The sequence below is a fragment of the Anser cygnoides genome, chromosome 7, assembly GCF_040182565.1.
Source record: "Anser cygnoides isolate HZ-2024a breed goose chromosome 7, Taihu_goose_T2T_genome, whole genome shotgun sequence".
Taxonomy (NCBI): Eukaryota; Metazoa; Chordata; class Aves; order Anseriformes; family Anatidae; genus Anser; species Anser cygnoides.
Window position 1 is genome coordinate 35,132,859 of NC_089879.1, and position 12,841 is coordinate 35,145,699.

Here is a 12,841-nt window from a genome sequence, read left to right on the forward strand (position 1 = left end):
TAGTCGTCTTAGAGAGTATGGCCATTTGCTAGAAAGGAGCTTGCAGGCAGGATTTGGGCTTATGCACAGCTATTGTATCTAAGATAAAATTACTACTCTGTGAACTAGGAAGTTAATGCTTTCAGCAGTGTCCTAGCCCCTAACCTAATAGATTATTGCAGTGTTAGGGATAGCGTTTCTGAGAGCTGCTAGTAGCTGTCTGTGTGGTTCATGCATTACAATGGTACAGCAAGTGGTGCCTCTGAACGTGTGGATCTAATCCAGTGTTTATGCCATTGCATAATTGTTTGTGAAGTGCACGCTAATTTTTATTCTGAAGGTTCTGTGTAAATATAGGATGCTTTGAAATATCCTTAACACCTGCAGAAATGCTCTTTTTTCCTAATAAGAACTTATTTTTTTCTGAAGACATGCGGAATTAAGAATAAAAATGAACTAAAATTATGGACCAGATCTTAATTTAAATGGAGGTTACAGGTGGGGCTACAGCATGGCAAACAGAGACCTGGGCCTGACCAAGTAATTTTCCATTGTAGAAGATAAGCAAGTGACTTGTTTTGACCCTCAGGAATGAACTGCCTCGCTCTGTTTATGAGGAAAAAAAATCTATCACGATTTTCATATATTCTGTAATTTTGTCATTCTTGAGCATCTTCTTAATAGTTAGGAAGTAATTTTAAGTGTAGATCTGTCCTTTCCAATTTGACTATTGTATTTCTGTATTGGGAGTTGGAATGAGCCAATTTACTCCCCGGGATCTCATCATGCCAAACCACTTCTATTTATACTTGTGCACCATCTTTAGAAATTCAGTAGGGCGTTTTTAGGAAATGCCTTCCTGCTTTGGCAGCAGGGTGGGGAGGAAAGGAGGAACTGAACTCTCTATTTCTGTAGACCCTGTGAAAATGACTCCTTGCTGGAAACCTGTGTGTTTTGAGTAATCAGACTGTGTGTCTCCACAGCACTCAAAGGTGGGACTGGAGCTTGTGGGGACAGATTGCTGCTAAGTTTAAACTAGGTAGGTAGTTTGGGTAAAAAAACAATGGTGTAGCTATGGCAACACAGAGCTCTGCTTGGCCGAACCTCTTTTAGGCAAGATGTGAAGCCCGCATTGAATTTCTAGGCTGTCATAGTTCTGCTTCTGTCTGTACTCAGCAGGGCCAGTTTTAGGCTAACTAGGAGGAGATCCATCCAAGGGGCATTTGGACCTTTTCCACCTGAAACTTGAGGGGGAAATGCAGGACTTCCATGGCAAAAACAGCACACATTTATTTCTTTGTGTTTCGAATGAAGTCTTTTCAGAATGAGTGTTATTTTTTCATGCTAAAATATTCGGCCCTGTTGGAAAACTATTTTCTATTAAATTCGCAACAAAAAATCAGGAAGAAAAATATTCTCATAAGAAATGGGGAGTAGTTTCTCAACCATCATCTCTATTGCTCAAAACATGAAGAGTTAATACAGCTAAGTAGGTCATTCCAAGTTAAATTAGGACTAGAGAAGCTTAGATATTTTTGGTGATAGGTTTTGTCTGCTTACAATTCGCTAAGTATATTTTCTAAATGGCCAGAATGGGTGTGGTGAGAAGATGGGTAGCTCATCTGTGCTGCTGGGATGGTGTAGGTCACAAGCACCCCCCTCACAGGGAAGGGCAAAGAGCTTGGTCAAGCAGGAGAAACTTACAGAAGACAGGGTGAGGAAGGGAGACAGCCAAAGAGGTAGGAATTAAGGGCACTGATAGCAGGAGGGCCGATCAGGAGAAACTGTGGTTGAGAAGGATCCTGCTGACCATAAGGAGCAGACCTGGAAGCAATTATAAGACACTTTACTGGGAATATAGGTTTTTTTCAACTTGAGAAAAAAGCAGAAATGGATCAGCTAGAAAACAAGGTTGGCAAACAGGTCCTGTCCTTTTTGTTATCGGATGCAGAAGATGTCATGTTGCAATTTTGAAGGTTTATCTTCTTCTGGCTTTTTTTTTTTTTCAAGTTTCATTAAAACATTATCTTGGTGGTTTAAATCTTCCAGCAAGTTCACTTCTGTAAATATAGTAATGCAGCAGCATACACGGAGGCAGCCAGATCCCAGCTCAGTTATATTTGGCTTAGCTGTGAAGAACTGTTAAAAGCAAGGAAGCAACTGCTCAAGATCAGTGTTGTGAAGGCTGTTTGGAGTTTGGGTTCCTTGGGTAGTAACCCCAAATGCCTTTGCTGGTTGTGAGGCAGGAATATGTCATTTTAGTCAGTCCTACATGGCTTTCAAGAATAAGTGAAGACTTGCTACCTCAAAGATTGGATTGATTCTGGACTTGTAGTATTGGTTTGAAGATTTTTTTTGTCAGTCATCTGCAGAGTTTTAGTTTTAAATAAGGAACACGAAGATGCAATAATTCTTGAAGTGTACCTTTTCACTGTACACACCAAAATGGGAGGCCCTTAGCTTTTCATTTTTTTTTTTGCATCTTCTTAAGGGGCACATATGTTTTACTTTCCCAACCCAACTGGGAAAAGAACAACCCATTACTCATTAAATTAAATTAGTTTCTATAAATTAATCAAACACAATTGTGTTTATATGGGTCAAAAGTTCCTCAAGGGAACATTAAAAGGCGAGTGACTTTGAAATATATTTATTTAGAAATCAATGGTTGTGATTTCAAGCTCCCCATTGGGATGAGTGTGGATGGCTGTAGTGAAGCAGTTTGGCAAATCTATTACAAATGTTGCAATAAATCCAAGAAACATTACTAATTTAGTTTAGCAAACAACAAACATGTTAGGCTTGATAAGCCATAATATTAACTTTTTTGCTTAAAGTATTTAATAAAATAAAAATATATTTGCATTTTAAAAATAGGTACAAGTAGTTTTTGTCCTTTGAGGACACAGAGCATGCAATCTTAATTCGGAACAGCCTGCACCACAGGAGTCCCAGCCCCATGCTTATACGTGTTTTATGTGGCAGTTGCTAAAAGTATACTTGTCTTGTTTAATGTGTTTTTTAAATGTGTGTGTACATAGAAAAAGGGACTAAAGAACATTTGAGGGAGTCAAATTCTGACGTAGCAACAATACAAAAAAATGCAGTTTCTTGTCCTTTCCTCAGAGAATTAAGTTGCATCTGGTATCTGTTATTTTTTCCTGTGTTGGGGGGGGGGGGGGGGGGAGTATTAACCTGCAAAATGGTTTGGGAGGGGTATTGATTTGATAGCGAAAGTAAGTTCCAAGTCAATACAAATTTGACTTGGAATTGCACTATAATCATGTTGCTTGCTGGAGTTGTCTTTTCCGCAGGGTTTGGTTTTTTTTCCCTCCCTTGCTGGGTTGCTGGCTTCTATGTGTGTCTGGGGCTCCCATGCACTTGTTAGGTTGCTCTTGCTGCATGTGAGTCTTGTGTGGGTATTTGTATTCCCCCCCCCTTTCCCTGTTATTTTTATTTTTCATCAATCTTCATCAATCATTCTCATTCTCCTGTGTGCTTTTGGTTGATGGGATGCTCCTCTAACAGACTCTTCTGTGTGATAAATAAAACTTAATTCAGGTGAAGCTAAGTGAATTGGTTAATATAATTTTCATTATGTGGAATAAATGTACATTTTAAATGATATCCATCATAGAAGAGAAAATATTAGTAACCTAAATTTTGATCTTGCTTTGTCCAAAACTTGGTTAGGTCATTTGTCTTTACCAGTGATACTAAAAATGTTTACATCAGTGAAGAACTGTGTATTGGGATTTTTTTGGTGTGCTCTGTTTCTTTTACCTAAGCTTGCTGTTAATATATCTCATTAAAAATACAAGGCAAAAATGGAGCAAATCATTTGATTATTACCACTTCATTAGGCTTTAAATATCAATTAAAGCCAACTTCAGCTTTCAGATTCATTCACGTGACTCACACTGAAGTCAGTGAGAGGCACATGCATAATCCAGAATTTGGCTCCTTGCCTGAGATTTTAGTGGACCAGTGTTCAGTAAGGGCTCTGAGGTGGTAGATCACTTGTTATTTACAGCAGGTAAGTAAAATCAGAGTAATGTTTCATTGATGCTTTGTTAAGTAAAAGCTTTGTTTGCAGTGAGAAAATGACCTACCAATAAGTTTAAAAAGAAAAACGTTAAAGCTCTGTATACTTGGTAAAGGAATTTGAGTCCCTTTTAAACCACAAAAAGGAGGTCCAAATGTTTGCTCAGACTTGCCTTCCAAATATTTTTGGAGTTGCAGTGGTCTCTGGCTGTACCTCTGTCACACGTGTGGTCACTTGCCTCTAGCAAAACCAGTGCTCCCAGCAGCTGGCTTCTCCAGGAATGCCTCTTGGAACTGGAAAATTTAAAAATAAATGCATTTTGTAGTTTCTTTGGGGAGAGGAGCACGTCTCACCACATGAAATTTTTGGACCATTGGGCTGAGCAGAATGTCAGGAGGTGAAACTGCCCTTGCTGGTCTCAGAAGCAGCACCTGGCCTGCATACAGCATGTGGTGTCTGAACTCTGCTGATGTTCTCCACTGCCTGCACATGCTGTAGCTGTAAACTACACAGGGCTGTGCTGACCCCCGGGGGAGAACACAAAAGTATCCATGCTCATGAAGCATCTGGTGAGAGGCTAAAAATTTTTTTCAGCAAAATTGTGTTATTTAAAAGCTTTTTGCCTTCTGTGCACTGGATTTCAGCATCTCTTCTGAAGTAAATATGGTTACAGGGAAAGCAATAGCAGTTGAGCTGGGAAACAAAACTGTGTTTTGCTGTTGCACCATAGTCTAATGATTACTTTTGAAATAAATTGTTGATCAGTGAATAACATATATTCTAAATTGTTGTTCTCCTTGGCTCAGCCCCAATTTGAAGTTTCCTCCTTTCTGGTAGGTATGCTTGTGCCAAGTATATTTTGAGTAATTTTGAGATAATCTTGAGAAGGAGTGCAATATTTCATCATACAATACTGTGGCCGTGTTATCCAAATAGGTGCTGCATCATGTGTAATTACACTCCAGATAATATTACTCTTCATGCAACCAGTGCAGTAAAATTACATCATGATGTCACTGTGTAAATATAGCAGTCTGCGTTTGGTGTGATGGGTAGAAGCAAATAACTACTACAGCTCTTAGACACATGATTGAGGTGTTTATTCAAGTGCATGGTCTCCTCCTGGGTACAATATAAGATCATTTAATGCTGAATGGCTTTAGTCTTCACTCTGCTTTCATTTAAGGAATTTCCCCCCTTGCCTGTGTACTGGTTAGAGCAATGCCCTAGAAATTAAAAATAGAAGTAGTGCCCCAAAGGCAGTGTCTGTCTGCTAGCAGTATGTATGACTGGTTGGGTGGCAAGTGCGTTAAAGTTACGTGAGCAAGAACTCGACTGGATCAGGAAAACCTGATCCCTTCTACTTAATCTTCCTATTTCTTTTTTCTTGGTCTTTTATTGTGCCCTATGAATTTTAGTAGTTTAATTTTGCATCCCGTGACAAGTGCATATACGTAGCTTCCTACCTACAGTCAGGTTCCCTGCAGCTGTTTACACCACAGACTTGAACATGCTGCCATGTAGTAATGTTACAATCCAAAACATCCCTTTTGGATGTTATCTGCAGTCCAACTTGGAATATCATCAGGGTGTCTTGGGAACTGAGAATAAAATAGGGGAGATGTCTAGTTCCTCTCACCACACCAGGATTTCAATTGAAAATTGACATGCTCACAGAACAGCCTTGCGATACTGAAAAGGTGGCTTGCTTTTTAAAATATTTCTTTTTGCCAAAAAGTAATTACAAATCTGCTTCTTGTATGCAACTTATTTAAACTGAAAAATTTCCGTTTTCTTTTTTGTTAAACGTAGATTTCATTTTAAAAAAAATCATTCCAGCTGGAATTGCACTTAGTTTAATATATATATATATATCCATGTATAGAATTATAGAATCACTTATGTTGGGGAAAAGTAGTACTGTCATCCAGTCCGACCATCATGTAAAGCTACCAAGTCTGCCACTAAACCACAACCCTAAGCATGCATACACTTTCACGTCATTTTGAGAACATGTGACTCAATGTGGATGGAGAGGCAATAATGCTGCCCTCCAGATGTGTGGCATTTTCTGTGTCCCTCATCAGATGAATGGCTGTGTCCAAAACTTTCTAGGAAGTGACAATTACGGAGAGGAAACAATGCAAGGTGGTGATAATAATGAATATCTGTGGTCTTTCTTCAGAATAACAGGCTTCAGGGCATCCTGTTATTTTTATTTATTTTTTCTGCAGCCTGTTCTTATATAAAAACAGGCATGGAAGTCTAAATTTATTTGACAATTTAACTTCAAAGTTACGATTGGAATAATGACAGAAAAGCTAAAATAATAAGTTAAATGCTCAGAGGGAATTTAAAATGCTAAAATGAATCCTATCTTTTTTCAGATGTAATACTTACTATAGCACAGAAGCTTGACAAAGGATTTAAATTCAAATGTAGTTGTAGTTGTTTCACTGCAGCTGAAATGACACATTCTGAAATTAAAAATTAGAAACAAAAACTTGCAAGACTGCTTTTAACCCCCCCCCTCCCCCCCCCCCCCCCCCCCCGTTCTTTTCTTATTTCAGTGTCAACTGACAAGATCAAGTATCAATTACAATTTGGGCTATCACTGGCTAACGCATTGTGTACACACACAACACTTCCATCTCCCCAAGAAATCTTGTATTGAAGAGATTTGTTCTTGTAGGAGCTATAGATACAATCATTCACTTTATGGTATTCTTACACTTCTAACAGTCTGTTACTTGTTTTTTCTTTCTAGTTAAATCTATACTGAAGATATATGCCAAGAGAAGACAAAAATCTGTCCTGGATATCTTTTTAGATCTATTGAAGATCTTGATTTTCAACTTCCTAGGGGAAAAAATAGAGTTCCGGAGAATTTAAAATAGTTGTTTGGCAACATGTGTTAACTCAAACAGCTGAGTGATTGTAATGCACCAAGGGAATAAACACAGAAATATTTAACTGAACGTAAAACCAAATATATGCATGATAATAGAAAACCTACCAGACCAATAGATGGTACTCTATTGTTCTTAGCATCGTCATTGTAGTACCATACTTTTTTCTCCTAGATTTATTTAAAAATGAAATATTGCTTTTACATGCCTGTCTTTTGTTTTAAATTCTGAGGTCATTGGAAAAGTTTTCAATAGACTGCATGGTTAATTCAAGCTAAATACAGTAGCTTCAGTGATACTAGGCTTTAAACATCAAGCATGCTGAAGTTGTGCTTCAAAATAGAACTTGTAAAACTTACCTATACGGCAGTATAAAAGGAAGGGCTTAAAAAAGCTGCTGAGATCTCAGCGTCAGCTGACTGGCAGAGAGCCTGCACATTCAACCCTGGTTTATGGATTATTGATTGGAGAGGAGATGAAGGGCAGCTCCTATTCTCAAGCCAAGCAGGCTGCCTTACACAGAGTGCAGCTTCACTTTCTTTCTTAATTAGTGTGGAATACATAATGTGTGTGGAAAAAAGGAGGTCTTGTTAACAGGCCAGAACAAGTTAAGTTAGCCTTTATATTACCTGTCCCAATGACGGCCAAAAGTCATGAAAACATACCTGTTTTTTTTCCTAATTGTCTTTGGACATTTCAGCTTATGTTCATGAGCTGTGTATAAATTATAATGAGGTCTTTATATACATTAAGGTGTAAATTATATAATGTATAACAAGCATAACTTATATATAAATAATTGTATTTACCACTCCACCAAATAAATTGTATATTGATATATATATTAGTAAGGTGTGTATGTATGTGTATATATTATAAAAATCAGTCTACTTTGTTATCAGGTTTAAAAAATGAGGGTTTTATCACAGAAGTCTAAATCCATCTCAACAGAAATTAAAAGCATTGAAATATCCTAACCGGACCTGGTTCTTCAGGAAATAGAGACTTTTAAACCCATTTTAAAACCACCAAGGAAGAAAAGATCTAAAAATGACCCATTTGAAGTTCATAAAAAATAAATCATTCCAGTGACCACCTCGGTAAAATTTTGAAGTCATAAGGGTTTAGGCAGTGTATGAACTGAACAGTTGTCATTAACAAAGGGTAACAGTATATCATCCCCCTTTCCTCAAGCCACCTAAATGTATTGGCCTTCTGATTATCAAGCAAGTTCCCATCTACTCATGTATTTAGTATGAAATAGTTTATATGGATTTTTTTCTGTAGCGGCATATGGGCTTTCAAATCAGTTTACAGTCAGTTTTCATGTCTAGTTGGCAAAGAATTTGGAGATAAATGAAATTAGAGGGCTCTACTGGCTTCAGCGTGTGCCTATAGTAGTGCAAGGGGCTGGTGAAGATAAGATTGGTCATGCCCCTGGCAATGCCAGACCTCGGCAGAGTTGCTTTGCGTTTTTCCTGTGGTGCTGTGCAAGGGATATGTTTCATGCTTTTGCTAATCTTTAGCATGCTAAACAGGCCTGTTCATTTACTGTCACTAAGATTTCAGAGCTCAGTAGGTATCAGCTCCTACAAATTACAGAAGTTTGAGTTGTGCTGCTGTAGGAAAAGATTTTTGAGCATGGGAAATAACTTGAATTTCTGGCGAACATGCCAGGTGGCTAAGCAATAGTATAGAACATCTCACCTGATATTTCAGGTGAGGGTTTGCTTAGTGGAGGATGCATATCCAAGAAAATGGGTGATTTCATATGAAAAGTGAGTTTTTTCATGAAGCTGCAACAAGAGGGGAAGGATGAGATCAATGTAGGAAATACAATGTAGTTGTGATAGGAAATGTTCAAGTATATACAACTTTAAAATGTATGTCCAGTGTGGGAGTGCAGCAATCCTGCCATATAATTGCTTCTAATCAAAAAAAAAACAAACCAAAACCCTTCCTACACCTGCATTTTGATATTAGTGATGATTGTTTTGTACAGTTGAGTTTTTTCCCCCTCCAGAGTATATTTAATGTTGTTTGTCCCAGGATAAAATCTTGGTTGACAAAAGAAAGAAAGAAATTGGTTTAAAAGGTAAGAAAAGGTCAGCAAGTCACAGAAGCTTCTAGAAAAGATAGTGACTTTATTTTGCATCATCATGTTTTTAAATTGATTGGTAACAATTTAAAAAGACTTGACATCTGCAGGCTAACACTCTGGAGAAATTTGTGGAAAAACTGTCAAGGAGGTTTATTTGGTGTCAAGTTGACAAGGGCAGATGCTAAGTTCTGTTATAAGCCTAATTGTAGTGTAAATTAGGGAATAATTTTCCTGAAGTCTACTGGCCTACAGGAGTGTACAAGTGCGATAGAGGACATCTAAATATGTATATTATATTAACCCCCACCCATACCCCCAAACCCAAGAAGCAGTAGTAATAAGTCTTGTCCTTCTGAGTCCTGTGCCTCACAGTCTGAGTCACCAAGGTGTCATGACGGAGTTGGTTAACTTTCCAGTGATTTATCCTATGAAGTGAATTACTTGGTGTGAAGAGTAGTAAATGTACTTAGTGGGAGGCTACAGTAACTCCCGCACAATGTGAGCCAATGAAGCACCAGATGCCTCCTGAAAGTGTGGCAGTGGCTCCAGCAGGAGTACTTGTACTTCTCATGCCACCCACAGGGGTTACTTGACCTTCTTGTAGTGCTTGCTGAGAGTAAACTGACGTGGTTTGTATTTTTGGATCTGAATGGGCAAGATCCCAGTTCTGTGTGATCAATGTGGCACTTGTTCTTCAATCTGCATGTTACAGATATATGATCAGCTATGAGCAGGACTCGTCAGGAATGCTCCAATTAAATGTGTTCTTTTTGTCACAAAGCACCAGTTAGAACGGAAATCTGATTTGATGAGCTTCCCCTAGAACATGAGAAGACTTTTGGAAACTACCTTGTTAGCTCAAGGTTGTCAGCAACTGCCGCCTGGGGCTGAGGGCTGTGGTCCTGTCCATCTCCTTTGTAGCTCTGGGAAATGCTGTGACCTGATGGCATCTGTTTTCAGGTCTCCTTCTTTAGCTGTTCATCATAAACATCTGTCCCATGATTGATGTGAAACAAAATCATATTTATAACAATAAATATGACTGAATTTTGTAGAGTAGAAATTCAGAGATTTGTTTACCTGGATCTAGTCTGTGGTCAGTGCAGCACATGTTGCTTATGGGCACTGTGCTGCACTCCCAAGCTGTCTGTTTTGAACCAAGTACACTTTAACCTGTACTGAGGAGTTGATTCAATACGTTTGAAAGTTTTGATTTCAGAACCAGTTTAAACATACAGTGGCTTAAAGTGACTTTAGTAGGTACAAAGACGTTATGTAGACATGGAAATAAAAACGAGCTGAAACATTAATGTGGCTTCAGCACAGTTGTTGTCTCTGGTTTGGGGCAGAGATGTTCTGTTAGGATGTTATGTAGAAGAACACTGTTGCTATCTTTTTGTACTCGATCCGTGTATTAATAGAGGCTGTCTTTTCCAAGGCAACCTTCTGGTGTTTCTGCAGTGATTATATAGGCAGTACTTTATATAAACCTCAGGAAAACATGCTGATCCTTCTGTGACCATCCTGTAGTATAGCAGTATTGAGATGAGCTCTTGGATGCATTTCAGAGTAAGAGATGCTGCTGTACTGCAGTGGGAAGTAGTAGTTTCCACACCACATGTAATTTTTTAGAAGATATTTAATACAAGTGTATTCAGAAAGTTTACAGCTTAAGGTAACTTAGATTAACAGCTCAAAGTAAGAGTAGGTCCCAGAAGATCAATATCATGGGTAATGCTGTGTAAATGAGTCTGGAGTTGAGTGCTTTTAATGAGCGCTGGAGAATGTTATTGCTGAATTATCAATGAATCTAATGCCCTTTATAAAGTGTGGTCCAGAATGATTTAATTCTAGCTTCTGAGGGCAGTTTCATTCTGTCTTATTTTGGTCTTACCCTATTTTATCTATCTATAGTCACATACATATGTCTAAAACTACTGTCTCTGTATGATTAATGCTGTGATAGCAGAATACACTGTTATGAAATCCCTTTTGTAAGGTTAAGCTATCTCTGAGGATTGACAGCTGCTGAGAATACAATAATGAGGATTTTACTCCCACCGTCTTTGCAAATTTGTCATTGAAGTTTATTTCATCATTTACCTGTCGAACTGTTTGCCTCTGCTGTGCTCCTTGTGACCTACTGCTGCTGTCCTTTCCTTTTCAGACAATGATGGGTTGTATTATTTCTATTAATATGAAGATACTCAGCTTGTAGATGAAGTGATGGCTCTAAGGCAGAAACATAAGAGAGGTTCTTCTTAAAAATAAGTGGGCTCTTGTTATCTGTTCTTCAGTAAGCCTTTTCCACGTGTAGATAAGGCTTATGGAATATGTCCCGCGAAGATTTGGTGTGCGCTGTGTACCAGTAGTTATTCACCATGTTACCGGTACCTGACTTCTTTTCTTTCTCTTCACTCATATATTTATTGTAGGGAGGCATCAATAACTAGCACTGAGGAACAGGAGAATGGTTCGCGTCTAAATTATTTGTCTGAGGCCTGTACAGATGAAGGGGAGGCAGGCCGGAGGATGACAATCCTAATTGGACTACTCAGTTTAAGGAAATATTTTAATAGTCTTTTGCAGTTAAGAAGTGTTTCAGGATAACAAACCAAAAAATCCACATCATTTTAGGAGTATCAGAAAATTTACTAGAGTAAGGAGTGTTATTCTCAGTAGAAAATGATTACAAGAAATAGGTTAATCTGTGAGTAAACAAAAGTCCTGTCACTATACCTACCACAAGTATATGCAGTAGTTTCCTTTAAGTTTTTGTTAGTGCTACATACAAAAATGCTATTTCATTTGCCAAGTACCTCTAAGTCATATCCAAAAAAACCCTGGAAACTGTTTTGAGAAAGTAACGACAAGAAAAAAAGATTAAATTGTGTTTAAGTGGAAGATTGACTTTGAAATACAGAAAAAAACATTGATCTTTGGCCTTTGTATAGCTAGCTGGAAAATTCAAGGTGTTGTAGAAACTGTTTTTTTTTTTGGTGGGGGGTGGGGGGTAAGAACTGAGTCAGTCAGCCAGGAGGTTTGGTGTCTGTGTACTACACCATTAGTATTTTTAATTAATTTGGGAAGCCATTTTATTTGGTTTTTGTCACACACTATAGCCACTACTAAGCATGTGAAACAGAGCTAAGAACATATGATCAAAGTCAAACATGAACAGACTTCCCAGAATGAAAATATTCTTATTTTTGTGATTCTCTGAATCAGTTAGCAAGTAACAGGGCTTCTCAGCGCTGTACGTAATGTGGACTTTCAGCTACGTTTTTCTAGGATGTGATTTACCAAAATGTTTCCTGTTGTTATCTATTCAGTCATAGTTGATTCATTTTACGTAGATAATTAAAAAATATAAGTATTTCAGTGAACTTGAAGAGATCTTAAAGATATTTTTTCCAAACTCATTAAATACAGTAGTTTCTATACATTCTGTTTGAATCATAAAATTATATATACATTACATATGTATATCAACACAACACCCTAAAATGTGATGGCAAAATTTAGAAAATATTATCAGACACATGAAATCAAGTTACAAATGAAGAACAGTGTTATTACGGATGCCTTAAATGTCATGAAAAATTGCCACCCCCTTGCTCTGCTCTAACTACTGTGTTTATGAAAAAGCCAAGCTTCAGTCCAGTGAGGTTGCACAATAGGGGTCTGCAACCGTAATGTTTCTGATGCCACGCTCTGGTCTGGAGCTTTCAGTGCTTTGCTAGGCAGTATCCCAAATGCATGTGTTCCTGTTCTAACAGTATGAGTATGAATTCACTTATTTTTTTC

General features: G+C 37.9%; 1 protein-coding gene across 34 annotated transcripts in view; it reads left to right on the top strand.

Annotated features, from left to right (window-relative positions):
* The window catches only part of KCNMA1 (potassium calcium-activated channel subfamily M alpha 1), a 475,240-nt gene that overhangs the window by 38,581 nt on the left and 423,818 nt on the right, over nt 1-12,841 (top strand). The window contains exon 2 of one of the 34 annotated variants that reach the window (XM_067000561.1): nt 6,792-9,883. The exons of the other annotated variants lie outside the window; for them this stretch is intronic. Within the exon in view, the coding sequence (XP_066856662.1) occupies nt 6,792-6,806 (15 nt within the window). The 3' untranslated portion in view covers nt 6,807-9,883. Of the gene's footprint in view, nt 1-6,791; nt 9,884-12,841 lie in introns of those variants that run through there. 34 annotated transcript variants of the gene reach the window in all.